The sequence below is a fragment of the Gorilla gorilla genome, chromosome 15 (assembly GCF_029281585.2).
Source record: "Gorilla gorilla gorilla isolate KB3781 chromosome 15, NHGRI_mGorGor1-v2.1_pri, whole genome shotgun sequence".
Lineage (NCBI taxonomy): Eukaryota > Metazoa > Chordata > Mammalia > Primates > Hominidae > Gorilla > Gorilla gorilla.
In genome coordinates this window covers 31,788,197-31,814,580 of record NC_073239.2, presented here as the reverse complement: position 1 = coordinate 31,814,580, position 26,384 = coordinate 31,788,197, and the positions used below count along the sequence as shown (strand labels likewise).

General features: G+C 37.6%; 1 protein-coding gene across 7 annotated transcripts in view; it reads right to left on the bottom strand.

Moving 5' to 3' along the window:
• STXBP6 (syntaxin binding protein 6) overlaps positions 1–26,384 on the bottom strand; it is a 238,706-nt gene that overhangs the window by 20,146 nt on the left and 192,176 nt on the right. For all 7 annotated transcript variants that reach the window (XM_019010233.3, XM_055361146.1, XM_055361144.2 and 4 more), the window contains one exon: positions 25,383–25,548. In XM_019010233.3, coding sequence (XP_018865778.1) covers positions 25,383–25,548 — 166 coding nt within the window. The remainder of the gene's footprint in view (positions 1–25,382; positions 25,549–26,384) is intronic.

Sequence of the window (26,384 nt, the reverse complement as noted above, 5' to 3'; positions counted from 1 at the left end):
CTCATTTTCCCTTTGAAAGCACTACCCTTATCTTTTGGAGAACTTCACCCCATTGAGCATGTACACATGTACCAGTTTATGATTTCAATATACAACACTACCTAGCTTTTGTTTCATTATCATGAAATCTATAAATTTCAAGTTTGGGTCATTATTGCTTTAGACATTGTCATCAAGGGCAACAGAATTCAGCAGACAGCTGAACTACAGCTTCTCTTTCTGACTGTCTTGTGCTGGCATCCAGATGAGCTTGAGCATCACTTATTGTTTTAATTTGGTGAATGTGAAATTGAGAACCTCACCTCATAGACAGATTGGGTATTTGGTGTGAATGAGCGGATATGCTAACACAAGTCCAATTTCTGTCCAAGCTGAGAGTTGTAGGGGAATTTTTACCATCTCTCTGGTGTCAATTTTGAAATTGATACAAAATCCCAATTGGTATCATGACTATTCATTAGTCATTCTATGGTCTTAATGTATCTTGTTTGGTTACTAATGAATTCCTGTGACATATTTTACTTCCCAAGAAGGATGCTCTAAAAATTCCTGCCAACTGGTCATTAAAATCCACTACAATTATCATCAATGGAATCAAATTACTATCAATTACATAGAGGAGTTAATCCACACTGAATAATTTTAAACAAAAACATTTTCAATTCATATTAACAAGATACAAACCAAAGGAAAGAATGACCAACCAACTGTATATCTGGTGTCTATTATCAAGGTTCCAAATGCAACCCATTTCCATTTGTACTATTATTAGAAACTATGATTTGCTAAGTGACTACCATGTGCCAGAAATGATGCCAAATACTTTTCATTCATTACCCTATTAGTCCTAATGGCTACTCTTTAAGATAGATACTGTTACTTCTCTCTTAAAATGATGAAACTCAGAAACTCACTTAAAATTACACTGTGTGATAGAAATCTTGATTTGAATTCCAGTCTGGTTGACTCCAAACATCAGTCTTCTCTTTCATATCATGAGAGTTTCCATGGTTTCTTAGAGGTTCACCCTGTGAGGTGAAATGTGAAAGCACAGGGAGTGGATCTGCATTCACCCCAGCCTCATGACGTTGCAGTTATACCGAGGATATGAGCATGGCACCTGCACACTCCTTTCCTCTGCCTGATGTCTCCTCCCCTTTCATGAGCTTGGTTACCTAAGCCACAATTCCTCTTGTAGGAATCTGGTTCTGTTTCCCTGAGGTGGAAGAGAGGTATTCTACCTATGTTCCCCTAGCACCCTTTGCATTTCTCTAATGGAGCATTTATTATAATGCATCAAAATTGTTGGTTGACTTATTTGTACAGCTCATTAAACTAGGAGCTTCTTGATTACAAGAATAATCCCTTCATTTTTTGTTATCTCCAGGCAAAACGTGTACAAATTAGTAAGTGTACAATAGTGGTATGTTAAATGGCTAGTGAACTGATAAACAATGGAAGATATATTTGGTTTTATACGGACGTGATGAGGTTACTATTTATACCTAAATCCTTATTTTCATTGGCATTCATCTTGGGTTGTGCTATTGTAATCAGCATACAGAAAGGATCAACTTCTGGACATGGCGAATAAAATTGCAGTTATGCAGCATTTTTTTTAATTTGGGGGGATTTAAAACAAATTCTATCAAAGATATAATTATGTACAAAATATATCAAGTTGCAGATATTTGATTAATATGGAAAAAATTGTTTTCAATAAAAACACCACTATTTCCAAAATTGTTATTATGGTCTAGTGTGAAAAAGATGACATACAAAATGAGTAAAAAAACCAAAACAGATTTTGGTTCTTCCTGTGTTTATTCCATTTAGAATATAGAGGAAGGCACGTTTTTCACACCTCCTCTGTTTAAATACCACTTTGAAAAATGATCCATAATTGAAAACTCATTTTTTTTTTTCTTTTTGAGACAGGATCTTGCTCGTTGCCCAGGCTGGAGTGCAGTGGCACGATCATGGCTCACTGCAGCCTTGCCCTACTGGGCTCAAGTGATCCTTCCATCTCAGCCTCTGAGTAGCTGGGATTGCAGATGCGCAGCACCATAACCGGCTAATTTTTAAATTTTTTGTAGAGATGAGGTCTTGCTATGTTGCCCAGGCTAGTCTTAAACTCCTAGGCTCAAGCAATCCTGCCATCTCACACTCCCAAAGTGCTGGATTATAGGTGTAAGCCATTGCACCCAGCCTAAGAGAATAAACTTTTAGTATATTCTGTCTCTAGCCAACTTACAGGTTCAAATTTTAACAAAATCACACCTAAAAGATAAATATTTCTGCCAATTTAAAAATATTTAGTGTTCCACTCATTGGGTTTTCAATTATAAACGGCATTATTTGTAGGAAAGATCCTTAGATATTGAGGAATGAAATCCTTGTTGTGGGAATGATCCTTAGATATTGAGGAATAAATCATCCTCACACTTTTAAGGTATGTGACTCTTAGACACCATACAATTCAGAAGCTAATGCTCCTGGGAACTTACAAAGTGGAGAGGCCACACAGTGCTGAAGAAACAATGATGATCTGGTTGGGGTGGGAATAATGAGAGGAATTAAGGTACTAGTGATTAGACCATTGTAAATATTCTTGAAAAGATGAGGATGGCCCGAACTATGAGAGTCAAGATGGGAATGGAAAAGAAGAGTTTTAAGAGACACTGAGGGAGACCTGTGGGGGAGAAGGGCTTGGTAGAGATGACTTGTTTGCAGACTATGTATTATGGATTTCTAAAGGGGGAAAGGCAGAGTCTGATGATAAGATCAGATTCAAGTTATCTGATTTGAGATTGGGAATTTCAAAAAGTGCTTCTCAAGAGTTTTCTTCCATGATACACATGAAGGGTTTGGCAGAACTAGTGCTAGGTGTTCACAAAGTTGTGTCTTGTTTTTCCTCCTGAATACATAGAAGGTATATATATTTAAGACCTCCTTACAGTTAGATTGGTCATATGGCCAGTGGGCTCTAAGCAGAGGCAATGAGTGCTACTTCTGGGCTGAGGTAATAGAAGACCCTGGGCAGCCTTCCAACTTTCTTCTTCCCTGTTTACTTTGAATCTGGACGGCATGTGTCAAGATGGTGAAATGACAAAGATGCAAGCAAACTGGATCCCTGAATCACCACTTAGAAGCTGCTCTAGAGCGGCACTAAACTCACAGAACTTCAAGTGAGAAGTAATGTCTTATTTGTTAAGCCACTGAGACCTGGAGCCGTGTTTGTTATTGCACCATAACTGAGTGTTTTTTTGACCAGTAAAAGAGGCGATATTCTTAATTTCAACACATTCTGAGGAGAGTATCCAGATTTAGAAGACACTTTTGAAAATGTTTTATTTAACAAAAACAAATCAAGTCAATGACATTGTTTTTGTATATGAGGGTGAGAGGGGTGGAATTTCATACATGTATCCTAGAAGTATGTAATAAATAAAATTAGCCACTTAAAGATTTTTAGGATATTGTTTAAAAAGCAAAAATAAACATAGATCATCTAATTTTTAAAAATGGAATATTATTTTTTAAGAAGTTCTTTCTTCCTCACCTCTGTAAGAACAAAAAAGTAGGTGCTATTAAAAAATAGGTAGTATGAAGTCTAATTTTGTGGTTTGGAATAAAAAAAGTAGACTGTACAGATTAAAATATTAATATAAATATCCTATTTTCTGCTTTGGACTTGTAACCATAGCTACACTTAATAAGGATATCCATAGTGCCATTTTCCTTCTCTCTTACCTAAAAGAGGTGTCCATCTTTGTGGATGGAGACACCCATTTTCTACTTCCCTTCATATTAAAAATGTATCTATGGGTAAACCAAAAGAACAAGAAGGCATTAAGGTAAATGTTGTAGGAAACAAGCATGACTGCACACTGTAGTCACCATGACTATTAGGGGGACCAGAAATAGCTGCAGGGAGAAGCAGGGCAGTAGCTCTCACTTCACTCTTTTCACTGCTGCTCAAGACAGCCAGTGGCAACTAGTGTTAATGAGCAATAGCCTTCAGGGTGTGTATGAAATCATACTCACACTTTGGTACTTTACTGATTTTTTAATAAGATGATTGGCAACATGCCTTTAATACTGGTAATACTTGATTCAGTACAGAAAGAGACTTTGTAAGTGTAAAATATTTTATTTTGGACTCAAGACCTAGTCAAACTACTAAAGATAAATAGCGTTTGAAAATTTACAACTCAGAAGTGAAAATCAGACTGCGCGTGATGGCTCACGCCTGTAATCCCAGCACTTTGGGAGGTCGAGGCGAGCGGACCACCTGAGGTTAGCAGCTCGAGACCAGTCTGGCCAACACGGTGAAAACCCCATCTCTACTAAAAATACAAAAATTAGCCAGGTGTGGTGGCGGGCGCCTGTAATCCCAGCTACTTGGGAGGCTGAGCCAGGGAGAATTGCTTGAACCCAGGGGGCAGAGGTTTCAGTGAGCTGAGATCACACCACTGCACTCTAGCTTGCCAGCTTGGGTGACAGAGCAAGACTCCCTCTCAAAAAAAAAAAAAAAAAAGAAGTGAAAATCAATAACCAGTCAAAAGGGTAGCTATTGACAGACTAAATTTTCCTTATGTTAGTCCTTGTAATAGGAAGAAAGTAGGGTAGCAGGGTGGATAAAAATCAACAAAAGAAAAAGAAAAATGAATGGAAAAAGAGATTTTTCTTAATTCTTTAAATCTTCAGTAAAAATCCTGCTTCAAGTAAAATTTTACATGACTCTAATTAAGCACTTTTACGGCAGGATAGATCTATAATTAAAGCCTTACCTTATATGGCTTACTAACTTGCAGCTGCAAGCTAAATGTTTTAACATATCATCAAATTGGCATTAGTTCGACAAAATGTAGTAATCATTTCCTTTTGTGGACTAAAAGACATCAAGAACATGAATATTTTAATTCATATGTTAGGTGATACAGACATAATTATTAGAGGTTACAGAGTATACATGGCATTGCAATTTTTTCTATTCCTTTTTTAAGTAATTGAATGCTTTGCTTAGTTTGAATAAATGTAACTTGACACAAATGATCTAAAACGGGGTAGAAACAGCAGGGAGGATGAAAGAAAATAGGACAAATTCCTAAGTTCTGTGGAACATAGGAAAATTTGTATTTTTAAAGATGAAAAGTGGTGTAAGAACTATGCAAACTTAAAGGCCAACAAGACAACTATTTTCATCAAAGTATTTAAATTATTACTCTTGTTAAGAAGCTAGTAGCATCTATCTTTCTTTACTTAAGTTCGGGGGTAGAATCATATCCATTATTTGAAATCTGAAATTGCTACCTAACTATATTCTCAAATTGCATAATCACAAGTTAAGCTCTTTCTGTGGACACATTTGTGTATATGCTTTAGTCAAAAGCAGGAAAAAAACAAAAGCCAGCAAAATGTTGCTCTGTGGTTTTGGGAGTGATGGGCAGGAGGAACTGTGTTAGCAGGTTGGAACTCTCAGGTCCCACGACTTTGGGGCTGAGTACACATAGAACACCTAACATCCCAGTCAAGTTAGAGCTCTGCTACAGGAACTTGTGCTCATTTCGGCAAAGGCTAGGACTGAATTAATCTCTGCAAAATTAAAAATTAAGAGTCAATCAATAAATAGGGCATATACTACTACTATTAATTAAAAGGGTCTAGGATACAGTTCTAACACGACAAGCTGTATGAACATCTCTCAGACTTTCCCATCCTAAGAGATGTCTGCCAGACTGAGTCATCTCCAGGGAGGGTAAGTGTCAGAGATGCCCTGGTGAGCTGTGGATGGCTGGAAATAACAACTGGAAAGGAAGAACAACAGCTAACAATCTCCTGGAGTTTGGCTGCCAAAAAGAATCTTTCCTTCTTATTAAATTCTGATCAAAGATCTAGATTCAGTTTCCCAACTGAGAGCTTCACTGTTTTTTCTAATTTTAATTTTTATTTTTTGAGAAAGAGTTTCACTCAGTTGCTTAGGCTGGAGTGCAGTAGCACGATCTCAGTGCATAGCAATGATCCTCCCACCTCAGCCTCCCAAGTAGCTGGGATTATAGGTGCATGCCACTACTCCTGGCTAATTTTTGTACTTTTTGTAGAGATGAGGTTTTGCCACATTGCCCAGGTTGGTCTGGAATTCCTGGGCTCAAGCAATCTACCCAACTCAGCCCCCCAAAATGCTGGGATTATTGGTGTGTGTCACTATGCCCAGCAAGCTTCACTGGTTTTTAAATAAGCATCAACATATCTGCTGTGGTCTGTAACTGTGGAATTCGAGGAAATGTGGACATTCAAAAAAAATGGCCAGGCTGGGCCTGGTGGCTCATGCCTGTAATCCGAGCACTTTGGGAGGCCAAGGCCAGTGGATCATGAGGTCAGGAGTTCGAGACCAGCCTGGCCAATACGGTGAAACGCCATCTCTACTAAAAATACAAAAATCAGCCAGGTGTGGTGGCTCGCACCTGTAGTCCCAGCTATTCGGGAGGCTGAGGCAGAAGGATCGCTTGAACTCGGGAGATGGAGGTTGCAGTGAGCCGAGATCGCACCACTGCACTCCAGCCTGGGTGACAGATCGAGATCCCGTCTCAAAAAAAAGAGAAAAAAAAATGGCCAGTAACTTAAGGGCCCTTTCATGTCTTATTAAGCACCTAGAGGCTAATAATTCCTTTTAGAAATGTTCTGAGGGAGAGTGAGCAAGATTGAGCATAAACAGCTATATTCATAGAAAACTCAACTGCCCTTCCTTATTTAATTCCTGCTACTTCTTATCCATTTGAAAATTTCTAAGAGATTCAAATTGTGATGCTTTCTATAGGCTGAGATTAAAAAGTCAACCAGGCTAAAGAAAATGAAACAATAATAAAAAAAACCTAAACCATTAAAAAAGAAAGGTAAAAGAGAGCCCAGATCATAAAAAGTCCAACAGGCCATAAAAATGAAGGCTGGAAACATTACAAAATCTCCCTTCTCAACTGGGAGCCTGGCCAAGCAACTACACGGGAGTTGAGTTCTGTGATTGTGAGTGAAAGTTGCATTGTCTGTCCCCGCCTGCCCTCCTTCTGTTCTGATCTCTAATTTTAGACCTATCTGTGTTGACAGCATCCCTTAACAAAAAGATCAGCAGCAAGCTGTTCAAGTCCTAATCTGACACTTCCCACATGGAGAGAAAGGAATGGAATTCCTTTCTCTTTTGTGGATCTTTGCTCTGGGGTTGTAACTAATAAGTTATCACAACTGGTTGGTACCAGCACATCACCAATTTATACAACACATGCTGTTCATTTACCTTAAAAAAGGACTAACCATAAGCAAAAGAGAATTTGGTTCATGATCTACAGATACATTATCCCATAGTCTCCTAATCAAAATTTAGAATATACAATTGAGCAACAGGATATTATACCCTATGTCTTGAAAAAAAATTTAGTCAAATTTGATTCTGTGTTTGAATAATCACATCTCTGAGGTGACTGTCCCTAAAAACCCAAAAAGTATGGTAATCTTGTATATTGTGTGACTTGTCATTCTTGAAAAATAAAAGTACTAATAGCTAATATTAATATGTACTGTATTTCCTCAGCGCCAGGCACTGTTCAAAGTTCAAAGTGCTCTGTGACAACTCATTTAATCCTCAAAACAACTTTGGGAGATAGGTACTATTATTATCCCTTCTTTACAAATGAGAAAACTGAGGGTCAGCTAAATAATTTGGCTGAAATCATAATGGTAGGCAATAAAAGATGTAGGATTTGAATTAGAATTCTTGCTACTGAATCTGTGTTCTTAACCACCGCTTTCTAGAGAGAAAGAGGACAAAGAAGGCGAGTCAGTTCTCAGCCCCGAGAATTCCACCTGGCTGATCTTTGTCATCAGTAAATATTTACTGACTCCTTACCATGTGATATGTTTTAGGTATATTACAGCTAGTGTTTTAGGCATGCCTAGTGTTTTAGGTATATTATGTTATTTAATCCTCCCCACAGTACTGTATGGGAGAACTACTACTCTATTTTTCAAAAACAAAAACCATGGCTTAGACAGGTTATAAATTGCCCAAGGATATACTTATGGTAAGTGATGGAACCACCTCTGCTGGTTCCTTTGGGATTATCATTGATTTGAAAATAAGGTGAACAGCTATTGGCAGGAGATTCATGGTACTGAGGAGGGAAGAGGACTACTTTCCAGGCTAGCTGGCATTCTCCTTATGATGCAGGGCTGTGTATGTGACAGAGGCCTCTTGAGCCTTTACTTTTCCTCAACAAGATGCGACCACAGGATTGCTTGGAATTCAGATTCTTTCCTCCACTTTAGCCCATCAACAGATTGATTCCTGACAATATGGCTTTGACAGTGTGATTCTTTGTTTAGCCTTCTTTCCTTGCTTGTCCCAGCACTGTGCCAATTTGGGCCCATTACTCCCAGAGCTTTCCTGGCTTCTGCTCCATTGTTCTAAAGAAGGGATTACTGACACACACTTTGTATCATTTCATTCTGAGGGCTTTAGGCTTTATCTGAGACTGCAGGTATGAGAGTTCTCTCTTGGGAATCTACCTTCACCTTTACTGCATTTGTCAACTCTTCCCCACATACAGGAGTTTGTAATTCGAGACAGATACTCATTTCATCAGAGATAGAGTTTGCCCTCATAAATTCTCTGAGCTGATTTTGGATAATTTTCAAGAAAAGAGGGGAATATCCTTTATATTCTATCATTTTAAAACTAGAAGTCTAACAAATGTAACTGCTTTTTTTTTTTCCTGTCAAATTAATTCAGTAGCTATCCTTCTTGGAATGAACTTTAGCATGGATTAACTATCCATTGAACATACAGCATGTATTCCTTATTACTTTTGTTTAGAATTTTATCTCCAGTTATTTCAAGAAAACATTCCAAGTAATTTTAAAATAATCATTAGACAATTAAGTTTGGCAGTGTATTTTTACCATGTTTGCAATCGTTACAGTTTCTTAACACTCCACTCCTACCCTTTGGGTTCAGTGTGCTTCATGTTGAAGCACATCATTTAATACTTCTATCAGCAAGGGTCTAGAGGTGGTGAATAATCAGTCTTTGCTTTTCTGAATATATCTTTGTATTTCTCTTACATCTATATTACAGTCTAGCTGGATACAGAATTCTAGACTGACAGTTATTTCTGGAACTTTGAAGATATTAATGTATTGACTTTTGGCATCTCTTGTTGCTGGGAACAAGCCATCAGTTTATCCTTCCACAGTAGGAAAACTGTATTTTTAATAGCTTTTAATATTTTCCCTTTGTCCCAAGTGTTCTATTTCATTATGTTTTTCTCTAGGTAAAGCTTTATTTTCAAGTGTGGCACTTGGTGATATTCTCAATCTGAGTCTTCCATTCAGCAAGTTTTAGCCATCATCTTTTCAAATACTGGTTTTCTGCCATTCTTAAACCTTCTTTAAAAATTCCTATGAGATGAATGGTAGAGCATCTTGTTCTATCTTCCATGTACAACTCATCCTTTATATTCTTCATTGCTGTGTACTGTATTATGGGTGAATTTCTCATGATTATCTTATAGTTCATTAATTCTGTCTTTGACCCTGCCCAGTCTAGAGTTTATTCTATCAAATGAGTCTATTTCAGAGACTACATTTTTCATTTCCAGAATTATTTTTTTCTATCACTTTGTCTTTTCATTTTAGTTCCTGTGTTATAACATCTTAACGTTTTTTCTAATTTCTTCCTTTATCTTTTGAGTATCATCAATATACTTAAAGTCATTATTGGAGTTCATTGTTACTTTCATTTCATTTGGGGTGAATTCAATTCTCATTTGTTATTTTTGTTGGCCTTCTCATGTAGAATTTTGGTGTGCACAATATTCTTCAGTGGGAGATTTTAATTTCTTCCTGCTTCTCCTCATTGCCTTGACCTTTTCTTTCTATGTAACAGTTTTATTATTTCCTGTGCTGGTCCCTGGTACAACAGGATTTAAAGTAATGGTCTGAGGCTCTTGTTCTGGGTAACATGTGGGATATGGCAGAGTCAGTCCCAGGCTAGTGGCCAGTTGGATCCAGGTCTTGGGTGGGAGACTATGTTTGTTTTCTCTTGCCTCTCTGGAACACAGGTTCTTATAAGCCACTGCCCTAAGGAGCAGTTGGTCACAGCATATTTGCAAACTCCTTTCTTGGGCTAAGAAGACTTGGTACCAAGCAGCAAATCTAGCTCCTATATCCATGCTTTGCATGGGTGCACTTGTAGTCCCTATAGTAGCATGGAATTCAAACTTCTTCCTTCCAGACCTGGAATCCAGCAGACAACAGCTGTAATCCTACTAATTGCTTTGTGATTCTGTTATGTTTCTGGTTTATGGATATACTTATGTTTTCTTTTTCTGAAAATGGCTATTTCTTTTTAATTTCCTCTATTCATGGTACTGTGATACCATGTGATAGAGCTGAAGGAGCCTCAAAATACAAATTTACAATGCCAAACTGCTCCAATATTCAATTTCCCAAACATTCATTTTTATCAACACAACAATCCAAAAATTCTACATTGCCCAGCAAAGGTAATACTTACTTTTCTCTTTTTTTTTTTTTAACCAGCAAACAAAGGAAAAGATGATTATGCCTTACTGACAGACTTTCTTATTTACTCACTACCTGAAAGTAGATAGCCCCAAATGATAAATTTTAATTTACTTTTTTTAACAGGAAAAAAAAGGGTTGAGAAGAAGTAACAATTTAGTGGCTGTATCTGTTATCTGCATTACAGCTTAAAACTTCTGCAGTTTTACTTAATCTTAATCAGAGAGAAATCCAGCTATTTGTGCATGCATTTATTCAGCTTTTAATGGATAAAGCTGGGAAGTATAATAGGCCCAAAAGAGGGGAGTCACAATTTTGGAATTATTTTGTTGATGACCACTGAAGAAAGCTTTGTCACATTTATCCAGGACTTTTATTTCCAAAGAGAGACTTATACATATTCTATTTCTGAAGGCTGCCTTACCTAGGTCTCCATTTTATTTACCCACTCATATTGCTGGCCTGTAAGTGTTATTATGCACAAGCGTTGAGGAATATAAACGTACCACACTTCACATAACTGTGTATTACTGAATATTTATGTATATGTTGAATTTCAACAAATCAAATTGCATTTTACTTTTGAATTGTAATATACTTTTAAATTTATTTCTAGAGGAAAAGAAAATAGATTGAAACATCGTAAGACAGGGCAGAACTAGGAAAGTGAACTTAACAGTCAAGTGCTTAACTGGAAAATAACTTAATAATGATAAGGAAGTGTATTCCTTAATTTAAATCTTATACTGAAATATATCACCCAATGTCAATAACAATACTAATTGCTATTGAAATGAGAATATATTCTAATTTTGTTGGAGGAACACTTGGAACTTTTAGACAAAAACATGCACTAATGATAGCTGCTTTGGCAAAAGAAACTATCACCAGAGTGAACTGGCAACCTACAGAATGGGAGAACATTTTTGCAATCTATCCATCTGACAAAGGGCTAATATCCAGAATCTACAAGGAACTTAAACAAATTTACAAGAAAAAACCAAACAACCTCATCAAAAAGTGGGCAAAAGATATGAACAGACACTTCTCAAGAGAAGACATTTAGGCAGCCAACAAACATATGAAAAAAAGCTCATCATCACTGGTCATTAGAGAAATGCAAATCAAAACCACAATGACATACCATCTCATGCCAGTTAGAATGGCGATCATTTAAAAGTCAGGAAACAACAGGTGCTGGAGAGGATGTGGAGAAATAGGAATGCTTTTACACGGTTGGTGGGAGTGTTAATTAATTCAACCATTGTGGAAGACAGTGTGGTGATTCTTCAAGGATCTAGAAAATACCATTTGACCCAGCAATCCCATTACTGGGTATATACCCAAAGGATTATAAATCATTCTACTATAAAGATACATGCACAAGTATGTTTATTGTGGCACTATTTACAATAACAAAGACATGGAACCAACCCAAATGCCCATAAATGATAGACTGGATAAAGAAAATGTGGCACACATATACCATGGAATACTATACAGCCATAAAAAAAGAATGACTTCATGTCATTCTCATTCTCAGGGACATGGATGAAGCTGGAAACCATTATTCTAAGCAAACTAACACAGGAACACAAAACCAAACACTGCATGTTCTCACTCATAAATGGGAGTTGAACAATGAAAACACATTGACAGAGGGAGGGGAACATCACACACTGGGGCCTGTCAGGGGGTTGGGGGCAAGGGGAGGGATAGCATTAGCAGAAATGCCTAATGTAGATGATTGGTTGATGGGTGTAGCAAACCACCATGGCACATGTATACTTTTGTCACAAACCTGCACGTTCTGCACATGTATCCCAGAACTTAAAGTATAAGGAAAAAAAAAAAAAAGATAGTTGCTTTGAAGAATTTTTCTATTTTCTCTCTCTAATGGGGCAGGGGGAAAGAACAGATTCTGGAGATAGACTTGGGTTCAAATCTTCACTGCCCTTTATTATGGATATGATTTCAGGGTAGATAAATAACCTCTCTGAGGCTGTTTCTTCACCTGTAAAGCAGGAATAACGATAACTACTTTTTGTAGTTAAATGTAAACTAAAAAATTGCCTGGTATATAGTAGGGATTTAGTATGGTGACTATCAGTGTTATTAGCATTCACAGGCTTTTTTCCTGGAAGGCAAGAAAAATGTAAATACAAATACATATAAATACAAATACATATAAATACAGACAACTGTACTTCTACTGTATCTGACCTAAGGGACACTCAAAGCCATGTTTCTCTACTTCCATTATCTCCTGTGTCCAGGGAGAAATCAGGTCCTATACAAATTTCCCTTAACAGGAGGGAAGGCAGGACAACAGGAAGACAGGATTAAAAGAAGACATTAATTATAAGCTCCCACTGAGTGCTCACGATGTTCCGTGGTACTCCCTATGCACCATGCTATATGTTTTATACATGATCTTGTTAAATCCTTACAACTTACTACAGGGCAAGCATTAGTATTCTGTTTAAAAAGAGGAAGTCAAGCTTACAGTTTAAGTAATTCATCCACAGACCCATAACAGACCTGCTCTGTCCAGTAAGTGACAGACCAGAAATTCAAACCCAGATCTGTGTATTGAAAGCCTTTATCTTTTTAATGACATCATACCACATCCTACCAGGAAGACAAGATTTATAAACAACATGTGACACAGTAAGAATATATATTTGGTCTCTGCCCTCAGTTCCTGGCACAGAGCTCCTAAAACCCTTGGAATTCCCTGCATGACAGGAATGAGAGGAGTATCTTTTGTTATTTGTAATAAGCCCCCTTCAACAATACCTGAGTTTATGAGGTGACTTTTGGAGGTTAGGGGCTGGCTGCTAAACCAGTCATGAGATTAGAGGGTTTTAACTTTCGGCCCCACCCCCTCATCCTGACCTCCAGGGAGGGGAGAGAGGCTGGAGATACAGTCAATCACCAATGGCTTAATGACTTAATCAATCATAATTAGGTAATGAAACCCCAGTAGAAGCCCCTAAATGATGGGATCTAGAGAGCTTTCAGGCTGGTGAACACACCCATGGGCAGGGAGGGTAGCGCACCTCAACTCCATGGGGACAGAAGCCGCTATGCTCCGGACTCTTCTGGACCTTGCCCTATGTATCTCTTCATCTGGCTGTTCATTTACATTCTTTATAATATCCTTTATAATACACCTGTACATGTAAGTAAAGGATTTCCCTGAGTTCTGTGAGCTGGTATAGCACATTATCAAACCTGAGGAAGAGATCATGGGAACCTCCAATTTGTAGCCAAGTCGGACAGACGTACGGGTAACCTGAGGACCCAACTACTTGTGACTGGCATCTGAAGTGGGGTGGGACTGAGCCCTTAACCAGCAGGGTCTGCACTAATTCTGGGTAGTTAGTGTCAGAACTGGATTAAATTGTAGGGTACCCAATTGATGCTCCCAAGAATTGGAGAGCTACTTGGTGTGGAAAACCCACATAGCTGGTGTCAGAAGTGTTCTGTGAGTAGAAACAGATCCTAAAAATAATAATTCAACGGTATAGTGAAGGGATTACATACCCTGAGTGATACAGAAAATTGTTAAATTAACATGAAAACTGCATTTCAGGTGCTCATGTTGAATCACTTTTAAATGTATATTGAATTAAAGAGGTAAATCCAGCCAGTGAATGTGAATTTGTCTGTAATGATTATATATTAAATAAACTTGACCTTGACATCTTTTATCAAAGCTGAAAAGGGAATTGTTAGTCTCTCAAGAGGAACACCACCAAGTTATTTACAAGTGGGGCATTATGATGATTTTAGGAGGAGACAGGGAAGAGACATATCAAGGAAAAGAATGATTTTTTAACAAAATCAACTGATTTTCAATATCTCCATCATCAAAAGCTTTTTTTTTTTTTTTTTTTTTTTGAGGTGGAGTCTCACTCTGTCGCCCAGGCTGGAATGCAGTGGCGTGATCTCAGCTCACTGCAACCTCCGCCTCTCAGGTTCAAGCGATTCTCCTGCCTCAGCCTCCCGAGTAGCTGCGACTACAGGCATGTGCCACCAGGCCTGGCTAATTTTTTTGTACTTTTAACAGAGGTGGGGTTTCACCGTGTTAGCCAGGATGGTCTCAATCTCCTGACCTCGTGATCCGCCCACCTTGGCCTCCCAAAGTGCTGGGATTACAGGCATGAGCCACCGCGCCTGGCCATCAAAAGCTTTAACTATCAAGTACCCTAAGAAATGTGTAAAAAACCCATGTAATTATTAAGGAAAACAAATCCCTTAAGTAAAGAGAAAGAGCCAAGGTAGAAGTATAGCAGCTGCTAAAGTAAGGAACTTTTTGATATTACAGAACATGGCAAGCCCTTTTAGTCACCTAAGTACTGGGTCTTCATAAAAAGTTTAGGTGCTTCTAAATTTAAATGTCTGAAATTAGAACAGATTAGCAGAAGTAATATAGTCTATAGGACATATATAAAAGTATATCTTATAAAAAATTAAATGTAGGACAATATTACACAATAGAGTATATTACAGCTTTCAGAATTGTTTAAGAAAATGGTGTGGTAGGAAGAATAATGGCTTCCCAAACTTGTCCACACTCTAGTCCCCAGAAGCTGTGCATGGTAAGAGGGACTTTGCAGATATGATAAGTATCTCCAGAGGGGAAGATTATGCTGAGTTACCTGGGTGGACCCAATATAAACACAAAGGAAGGCAGGGGTGTCAGAGACAGAGAAAGAGATTTGAGGATGCTGGGGGCTTTGAACATTTAGGAGGGGACCATGAACCAAGGAACATAATCAGCTTCTAGAAGGTGGAAAAGGCAAGGAAACAAATTCTTCCCTGGGGCCTCCAGAAGGACACAGCCCTACTCACTGATTTTAGGTTTCTAGAGTCCAGAACTGAAAGACAATGTATCTTAGAGTTCTTTGGAATGTAAGCTTTTCTCTCTTCCTCCGTGAATGAGAGCCTTTGTTTTGCTGGGTGCCCCCAAGAGTCTACGGCAGGCTCCTTTTATTATTAACAATAAACTAACTCCTGAAAACCAAGCCAAAGACATTCTGACTCAAAACTGAACTATCTTTCCCGCAAAATTAACCAGGAATTTGATGTTCAGTTATAAAAGTTCTTTAGTGAAATTCTAATATTTCCTACTACCTATAATTTGCATTTTACAGCATTATTCTATGTAGAGTAGCCACAATATAACACTAATTTTCTAAGTTCTCTGAATATCCCTTTAGCAGCCTGTCTCATATTTTTCTTTCTGTTTGTATCTTTGAATGACTAACACATTACGCCTTTGAGATCTCCATCTCAAATTCTCCCAAAGCCCTTATAATCGTTTGGCCACCATAAGGTTTATTTGTCTACATACCATAAACGTTCTTTGTTTTCCATATTTGTTTTGGCTGGCTACAAACTGGGAGAGTGGATGTCCATAAAGGTTGCCAGATAAAAATGACATCCAGCAAAATTTGAATTCCAGCTGAATAATGGATCATTTTTTAGTATAAATATGTTGCAAGTAACATGTCCTGCATTTTTATTGGTGAAATCTGGCAACTCTAATGCTCTAACTTCTTGAAATGAACCTAGTCCTGGGTAGGTATACTGCAGGTAGAAGGATAAGTAAGGAATGTTTGCTCCTACAAATTTGAAGTTTTCAACTTTAGATTTTTAAATCAATGTCCAATTTTCAAAGAACTACCTATGCTAAATCTTATTATTCAACCTTACTTTAATGATCAGAAACATGGTTAAAATTTTTAGAAGTTTATCACATAATGTGAACAAAAAAGACCATTTTATTTACCCCTTCACTAAAGGTTTTAGAAATCTCATATTCCTGTACAGTTTCTCATATACTATGCTCAAATTTCTAACCTCTATTCCAGGTATGGAATAGGACTATAGCCTTCAACCTTGAAGATTATATTCTCATCTGCTCTCCAAAGAGTGTGTATTCTGAATGGCTTCCCCAGAAGTGGGGGTGAATTTGACAAATTACTAAATGACAAAGAAAAGAGCACAGACTGGATTTACTTATCCTTCTCTTTGATGGCATCACTCATTAGCTGTGTTATTGTTCTTGAGAATTTACAGCTTCTCTTCACTAAAATTCCATGTACTTTTTAGTTCTTGATGCTTCTATGTTACAGCAGAACAACAGCTTTTAAATGCCAGTGGATGGTAGAGTTTTTACTGCCTACGTGAAATAAGCACAATGAAGTAAGCTTTTCATAAAGGTAAATGTTTCTAACTTAAGAACAGCCCCTTTAGTCTCAGAGATTATATCCTTTTATCTTTTATTGTTAATGTTAAACTTTCTTTTCTGAAATTACGATGATAGTAGATGTAAAGATTTTAGAAAACATCCTTCCTTCGAAAATGGTTGGCAAATTTATGTCTCCCAAAATTTTAAAAAACTTTCATATGTCTGTAAATTTAAATGTATGAGCATAATGCAGAATGCCTTTTATGTCTGTTTCAGAACTACCACTTCATGTCTAACAATGTTAAGTAATTTTACCTCTGACTCATGTATCTCTAGTTTTGGAAGTAGAAAGAGGTGGACTCAAGGAATTATTCTAGGCTGAGGACATGCTGGTGGAAAAGGAATATTTCCATTCTCTTGTAAAGTTCAGAAAACATGTTTTAGGTTTTTTTCTTTCCCACTGGAAGATCTGAATTATGTGCCCTGATCTCTGGCACAGTGTTACTTGATATATTTTAAACATTGTTGTTTTGGTTAAGTCAGCAGTAACATGTGCACTCTATAAATGTCAAACATAAAATGCAACACAATCAGCATTCTATAAAGCATAGCAAACAACTCAGCATCCCAGACATTTGAAATATCTATAGTATAGCTCAGCTCTTTCTCACTTGGAACAAAGAAATTCTTTTCCCCCCAATTCTTATGGCTAACACAGATTAGGAAAGCTCAAGAATATTCCCTTGCTTCTTTCAGAAAAGGCTTTTGATAAATATGCTGGGAGAAATTATGAAATATTATGAATATGCATATTTGTAGTGTTTAAAAACATAGAATATTTAGGCATGTACTGGCATTTTTCAAAAATCCCATTTGATTTAACCCTTTATAATTTACTTTAATCCTCATATCATCCCTTCAAGGCATATGTTGTATCCATGACACAGAAAAGCATAGAGATGCTGAGTATAACTTAAGCAGCTCAGACGAAGTTACACAGCTAATGAGTGATGCTGTCAAAGAGAAGGGTAAGTGAATCCAGTCTGTGCTCTTTTCTTCTAGATCAAGTTGTATATTTATGTCTTCTGGTTGATTCTGAAAATAGGAACGGCTCTTATCTACTGCAGGTTATTTAACGATGGCATAGACAAAACATGTTTACAATCCTTGTCCAGACAAAAATGGTATTTTGGAAGTACCTTTACGTAAGTCTTGGTTTGGTACAAAATTTTGATGAAGAGATATGACTCAAAAGCATTTTAATGCACAAAGCCACTCCTAGCTCAGGATGACTAACTATAACCCACCAGCTGTTTCACAGCATGCATTTCAGCGTAGTTTACAGCCAATGAGCAGTGAAAAAAAAATTGCATCTGTGACCCATTTTTCCTTAGTTTCTAGTCATTTATATCACACACAGAATTGGATGGAACCTAAGGAAGTAGTCCTTAGTTACTTCCAATTTTTTCACTTAAAATACAAGTATCTACCTCTCTGGGAACAAGATGATGTTGAATGGCTGAATGAGGAAATATGAGAAAACACACACATACAAAACATAATGACTAGTAATGTCATCCTCAACTTAAAAAAATACATGAAAGATTCCTATCCAAAAACATCTCACAGTTTCTGCTGAATGTCATGTCCCTAATAGTGCTCAGCCAATATCAGATGGTTACTTTGATGGGTCACATAGGACTATAAAAACATTTGTGTTTGATGCAGTGGGTACACTGCTGGGATCCCAATAACAAAAACACAAAACTTCCAAACTGGGCTTTTCTGATTCTATGCTTTAAATATTTGTACTGTTGTTTGTATTGATGCTTTTATTTTGCTTTTAGTCTTAGCTTCTTTCTCTCTCTGAAAGAACTTTCATTTAAGACAAGTCTTAAATGAAATATCATGCTGTCTAGGAAAAGATATATTGGCTGCAATGAGGAGGATGGAGTGATGGAAGAGTGGCTAAGTCTGTGTGTGTACATGATTAATACAATTATGTAACATAATTTACGGAGAACTTTCAAACATAATTTTCAACTGAATTCACACAAAGATCTTGTTAAATTGGTGTCATCCCCCCTTTTGCTTAGCTGAATTGATATAAGGAAAAGAAGACTTGTGCTTATTAAGGGAACGTGGAAGTCAAACGGTCTCCATTTAATAGATGAGGACTAAGTAGCAGGTCTTGACTGAAACATCAGCTGTATCTCTTAATGGCTGTGGGATCTTGGGCTAGTTCCTCATGAATCATTTTCCTCATCTGTACTTGGTGGAGGAAACTGAAGTTTATTATTTTCCCGAGGGCAACAAAAATAGTCACTGGAGGAACTATGCCATGGATTCCTGTTGATTTAAAGAACTATAAGAAACATTTCACTGCACTGTCACAACAGTGAATCAGCTAAGAAGCCTGGCCTCCTCTGATGTTCTGTGTCTACATTCAGGCATCAAGAAGCAACCATATGGTGGTTTTAATACAACTTGTCTCTGTGAATTATAATCTCTAATATGTGTGTGTGCATCTCCCAAGGATATTAAAGTTTGACCCCTAGGGGAAAAATTATACACGACTTTATTCTTGAGAAATAAACAATTCATTCTAATGCACCCCTGGTTGCAGCACGCGTAGGAGTGTGAGGTTCACACTCCAAAGTCTTTATTCATTGACAGAGTTAAAACGGAAGGAAAAATAACATAAAAATCATGGCAAATGTTATAGATTCCTTTAAAGTACTATATTAATATATTGGGATTAAGAATGACCACACCAATCACTTTTTTTTTCCATGCCTGGGACACGCACAAGGTGAAATAGTTGTACACCTCACCTAGGGATGACTTTGTATTGTTTGGAAGAAAAGAACAAACAAAGTCACAGTTTGATTGAATCCTGAGATTCTATCCTATCCTGGGGGAATCCAGAGTAAAGCCATTGGGTTTCCTTTAGCATACCAATCAGCAGGGGCAAGTGAGGGCCAGCCTGGTGTGAAGGTGACATCAGAGACATCTGTGTCCCTAGAATTCTAATAGAGCTCTGAAGTCTGGGCTTTATACTATCATCTGAAGGGCTGTGCATAGAAACGTAATGCTTAAGAAATACCCTTTGATGATGATGAAAATATATGGCACTTCAAAATAGCCTGCTTTGTGAAAAAACAATCTGCCACATTCAAATTCTGAATACAGCTAACATTGAAATAAAATTGTCTGGATTAACTGTTGCAATAAGAGAGAGCTAATTTCATCTTGCCCTTTTCTGTCTGGCAACTGCTAACCATCCTTTAACCTCCAGCTCAGCCATCCCCTTACTGTCATGGCAATGTTTCACGTCTATTTACATCTGATATGTCCAGAAAGTAAGTCAAGCTGGTGAAGGTGCCTACTGTGTGGTTGGATCTCCACAGCTAGTTTAGCACATTTACATAGCGCTGAGTAAATGATTGTGGAATCACTGAAGGATGACATACAACAGGTGAAATAGTTAAGAGGGAACTGAATGAGTTAGCTAGGGTATTCGGGCTCAGAGTTCAAGAAAAAGGCTTAGATATGCTTCAGTTTATGCTTATCTTGAAGAATAAATTATTTTTTCTTGCAAATAATTTATACCTCTTAATGAAAAAGAAAATGGGTTTGCAAAGAACCTACTTTGTGGTTCTAATATAGAAATTGCCAGTATCACCAAAGAGTTCTACAGTTCACAGTATTAGGCATATGAATACTAGGCCAACAGTAATCATTATAAACTGGTCAACACAAATGAAATAGCAATGTGGGAGCCATGTGGGATTTGCTCACATTTAAAGAATACTGATGTAAGTAAAGTAACAAAGTCTTCCTTGGGACCTTGACCTAATACGGCATACCCGTTATCTATACTGACAATCTATTTGGGGCAGACCACGTCTCTTTTTTTTTTTATTATACTTTAAGTTCTAGGGTACATGTGCACAACATGCAGGTTAGTTACACATGTATACATGTGCCATGTTGGTGTGCTGTACCCAGTAACTCGTCATTTAGCATTAGGTATATCTCCTAATGCTATCCCTCCCCCCTCCCCCCACCCCACAACAGGCCCCGGTGTATGATGTTCCCCTTCCTATGTCCATGTGTTCTCACTGTTCAATTCCCACCTATGAGTGAGAACATGCGGTGTTTGGTTTTTTGTCCTTGCGATAGAACCATCATTCTCAACATCTGTTTGAAATGAATTAGCTGAAAGCAAGTCCCTCCTGTGGAGTCTAATAACATGTTATTAACTCCTTTGAGGCACCTTTGAAGTACAAATGTGTCATCACACGTATAACAGTATAACATCATTTCTGTTTACAATAAACATAGAGAAAATAAAAGCTACCATTTCAGAAGAAGTAAATCCAAACCAGATGAACTAAAGACTGTACTTTCAGGGACCCCTGTCACTCATGTGGTCATGTCACATCTCAGCAGCCAGACCTGGCTGCCCACCTCTGCCTTCAATCCTGTAGGTTGTTGCATAGTCCCTGGCCTTGACAAAGTCATTCAAAATTGCTGGGCCTCAGTTTTCCCAATGACAGGGTTGGTCCAGATACAGCTGTGAAAATAAATACAATTTAAAAGCTGTTGGAACCCCCAAAAACACTTTAAGCTTTGAGAGAGATGTGGCTGTGATCTGAGTCATGTAGCATGTTTTGCAATTCTACTTCTTAGATTACAGCTTAACTCTCTTCCTCATTGTTTTTGTTCTGTAAGTGACTAGGAGACCAGAGACCAGACCTCTACCTTCCAGTCACAAATCTTTGTTAGAGATTAACTGCCTTCTTTATTGTCCTGACCTATCTCCTGACCTAACTCAGACTAGATGGTGCTCTGAACAGGGACCCCATGACAGTTACATCTGCAGTAACTGCAATGGAATGTTAAATGTACTTTTCTCAAAAGAGGAGGACCATCTGAACTAATCAGGTCATTGTGATTATGTATTAAGCCTTACATAGAAAGATGCTGAAATTCTGCTAAAATTCCCCAGGCTTTGTCTACATAAGCAATCTCACACGTCTACGCTTTGTAACACTGACTTCCATTGTTAGGAATCTGTGCTTCTTGGGTGGGCTTGTCCTCAACCTTTGCACTTAAAGTCTCTTTAATCTAGATTCTGACCCTTTTCATTATTTTAGGTTGGCATAGAGTACCTGAGAGGCCCTGTAGGTGGCTAGGGCTGCACTGTCTTCCCAGTGCTTTCATCTATTTCCTCTATTGAAGTTCTGGTGGACAAACACAAAAAACAAAAAGCAAGATGATTTTAAAGGTGCTTGATGACTCGATTGTTCTTAGGATGAAAAAAATAGCTTAAGAATTATCTTAAATATTTTCCTGGGACAAAATTAGGAAAAAAGTTAAAACTATCCATAAAGGCGGGTTTTCTCCCACCTCCCTTTTTAATACCCAGGAATGTAGTGGCTAAAATATTCCCAGCAATTCATGTACAACTCTAGGGGGCACCATTCATAACAAAGACAATGTCAATGGTGTTTCCTGGAGCATGCCACTCAGTGGCTTTAAGGAACCAATGAGTGGGCCTGCCCTGGCATCTTATCTTTACTACTTACTAGTTATATGACCCTTGGCAAGCTATTTGATCTCTCTGATTCTGCTTCCTTCTCTATAAAATGGAGTTGATTAAGTATATTTCCAAAGTCTGCTATAAAAATTAAATTAGATAACATATGTACAGAATCTGGTGTTGGGCAGAATACTAACACCAGTATTAGTTCTTTAAAATAATAAAACTATCCTATTGCATGGTATAAGAAACAATGGTATCTAGGACTTGTGGCCCATACTATAGGAAGAGACCAAAAGATACTGTGAAACTGGCAACAGATTTCATATCCTAAAGATGTGGAAGATACCCAAAAGTTAAAGAGGTTAGAATGTAGTGGCCCCAGAAGCACCTAATTTTGAAGTCTCAGAAGTGTGACAGCTGGCAGAAAAGAAGACTAATCGGCATACTAATTTATCAGGGTGTGTTGGCACAACTATTATTAAGCATAAGCAACTGTTTAAGACATGCTGCATTCATTAAGGTTATATGTGCTGCCAACAAATTACTACATGCTTAATCTAAACCTTTTTGTGCCTTCCTTAGTAATCCAGGACTTGTCAATATTTAATTGCACTAAATCTTTGATTCTTTAGATAAGAAGCAATTAACCTACACAATAAAACTATAATTTAGGAATTACAGACTTTCAAAGTGATGGAACTGAAAGAGATTTTATATAGCATCTAGTCTAACCTCTACATGTGACACCTGGGAAAACTGAAGTCTAGAGCAGCTGAGAGACACACCTACAGTCACACAGGGCAAAGGCAATTCTGGCATTTGGTTTTATTAACTTATTCTAATTTTTTCTTACTACAGGAAACCAATATTCAGCTTGCCTAAATACACATACCAACAATTTAACATTGGACATATGTGTTCCCATCTCAGCTCTGCATAATTTGGGGTTCACAAGGCAATGAAAGAAAGCTGAAGGGCTGGCTCAATGAAGGACAGAAGCAGTGTGGTGGGGCTGTGTGGGAAGGTCTGAGGATATTCAGGAAGGCAAAGGAAGAACAAATTAGAGATCTATCAGTCTGGGATTTGAGTAGTGGCAATTAGGGTCTATTAAGGAACCAAATATAGAATTATTCTCTATATCCAGTACGTAGCACAGTGACTAGCATGTAGTACGTTCTTAGTTCTCATTTATTGTATGATTGGATAATGAACTGTAATTGAATGAAGGAAAGAAAAAGCCTGTTCCTAGAGAAGAAATGAGACCTTTAGGGGAAACAGAGCAGGGGGACTGCCTAGTGCAGTCTGTTAAGGGAGGAAGAGGAAGAGTCAGCAAAGCTATCCCTAACCTTAGAATGAAGGAGGTAGCTCGTTTCCCTTGGAAGGACAGTGAGTGTGTGGCCTTTTTGCTTCCATCCACATTTCCATTCTGAGGAAGTGCAGTAGTTTCTATGGCACTTGCTGTTTCTGGCCACACTGCCCAGGACGGAACATGAAGTGCAATGCTTGAGGGGAGTCTTTCTCCAAGAGCAACAGAAATTTCAAATCCATAATGTCACATTATTTTGAGAAGAGACTCTGTGCTTACATGCTAGCCATGCAAGCTACTGACCATATGGACACAGAAGAGAAAAATACTTCACAGCAGGAATTGAAGATTAAGAAACAAATGTGATTCTAGGCTATCAGAGCAAACTCCACCTTATGAAGAATGAGGGAAACCTGGGATTTCCTGGCCAACTTTCCATTCACTGAAAATGTGGCCATCTGTGGTCCTAAGCCTGGTATGCTTCAACCTTCTGCCAAGTCCGCTAAGGCTGGACTTTCAAAGCAGGAGTCATTTTAAGAGCACTGGTGGCGCAGACATGATACAGAGCTATATCTCATTATATTTTCCAAATAGGTCAGTGTTTGAAATTCTCTTTCCTTTAAACATCTATGTCTAATATTTTTCACTTTTGTACCATAGGATGTGACCCCTTGAAAAAATATACACCATTCATCACCTCTTGTATTTTCCTGGGATTAAACAGAGAAACTATAATAAAATAAGCTGCATAAATACCTAAGAAAGACCTTTCAAGGTTCTTATGATGTAAGCAACTTCCTACTTAAAAGGAATGCCAACACCTCAGTGGATAATACCAAAGAATTGGATAATAACTTCTCTATACAACTTCTAGTAACTAATGGCAAAATGACAGTATGTGTGTCAGTTGCTACGGACAGAGTAATGGATTCTGCTGTATGTTCATATGAAACATATATACAGCCCAAGGAGAAGATGTGATGTATCTAATGTGATCTTCATTTAACATCTGATTAAGGCAAAGCTGGTGCATTTTTAAAAACAGTCTTTCAAAACCAAGAGACAGGTCAGTGAAAAGACCAATGATATAAACACTCTTCCCCAACTCACAGAGTTGTCAAGGCTTTTACATTTTTAGCACAGTTTCAATTCTCTAAAAAGAAATGCCACCTAAGAAATGTGCTAAGCACCCTCTAAACATTTCTCATTATGTTGCCAACGCTGGTACTCACCCCTTTACAGTGGCTTACTGTACTCATCCTAACTCAGCTCTGTATGCCATTCAAGGAATAAACACGAGTCGCTTTTGAAAGAAAGGGGATGCATCTGTTGGAATTTTTATATTAATATTTGTAAAACATCTTGAGAAAAAATAGAAAAAGGCAACCCAGAAAATAGTGTTCTGCAATGAAATTATAGAAAAGGTAGTAAAGAAACCAAAATAAAAGGTTTTTCTAATAAGGGATCAGTTTTGTTCTCATCATTCAAATAATCTTAGCTAAGTGCAGATAAGAACTAGAAGGCTAATTCTAAAAAAGACCAGCTTTTGGACAAGAGTGAAAACATACCTTTGTGTCTAAATTTACCATACAATAAACTCCCTGGAATGGTTCTTATGTTGTCTAGCTCTGAGCATATTGATTCTTCTCCTGTTTTTGTCTTTAATTATGCTGCTGAACTCCTAACTTCTTAAGTAAAAGTGAGTCTAAAGAAACAGGATGACTAAAGTCACACAAATGTCCACTCACCTCCCATAATTTTGGATTGGCAGTTAATAAACTCTGGCTTCCTGTCTGTGAGGTACCTCTGGCAGGTATGGTGGAGGATCTGGAAGAAGGTGCATTTTTCTGACGCTGTGCTGGCTACCCACTGGTCAAAAGCATTTTCAAACAACAAATCAAACTCTGCCGAATCCTGGAAAAGACAATGAAATAACTACTAATCTCAATCTATAAAAACTGCTGTTTCTAGATTACTCCTGTCAAAAGATTTATAAGGGCTAAAACAAAGACTTTGATCACAATCATAAAGCTCATCTTTATCCAAGTGTATGGAGAGTCTACATTTCTCTGTTTATGAAGCAAACCCCAAATCTTACAGTATTGATACATGTTCCTAGGAAACTAGTATCACACAAATTGAGATAGCCTAACTAAACACTGACAAATGTCAGAATTCAGACCATGTATTATCTTCCCAATTTCCTGGAAAAGGGATTCCTTTAGGTTCTCAGCAATGACCTACATTAATCTGGCCCCTAAACTTTGGTAGGAAGATTCCCTCTTGCTATTTTAGTCTATAGTAACAATTTATATTTTATTATTCTTATTAGCATTTTGTGAGGTGTGCATGTGAGCAACGGGAATGTACTTTGAATAGATAACTATGCCATAAAATGTTTCTCCTATTAAAAGCAAGCGAATCACAATGCATACTGAAAGATACCATTCATTTACTTGATTTTTGGTAAATACACCTTGTCATTAGTGCCAGTAGGAGATAAATGAGGTTTTGGTAAACATGTTTTTTTCCATATTGATAACCATTGATATGATTATCTGCACTCTGAACTTCGTACTTTGCTGATCAATGTTACCGGAGGTCACATTTTTTCAATATGCATTCTGTTAGATTCCTCTATTAAACATGATGAAAAGATTTATAATTTCCCATAAGAAAGGACTCTGTATCCGAAAGTTTTAATCACATAATTGAAATAGAGAAATAGCCTTCTTAAGAATGATTCAAAC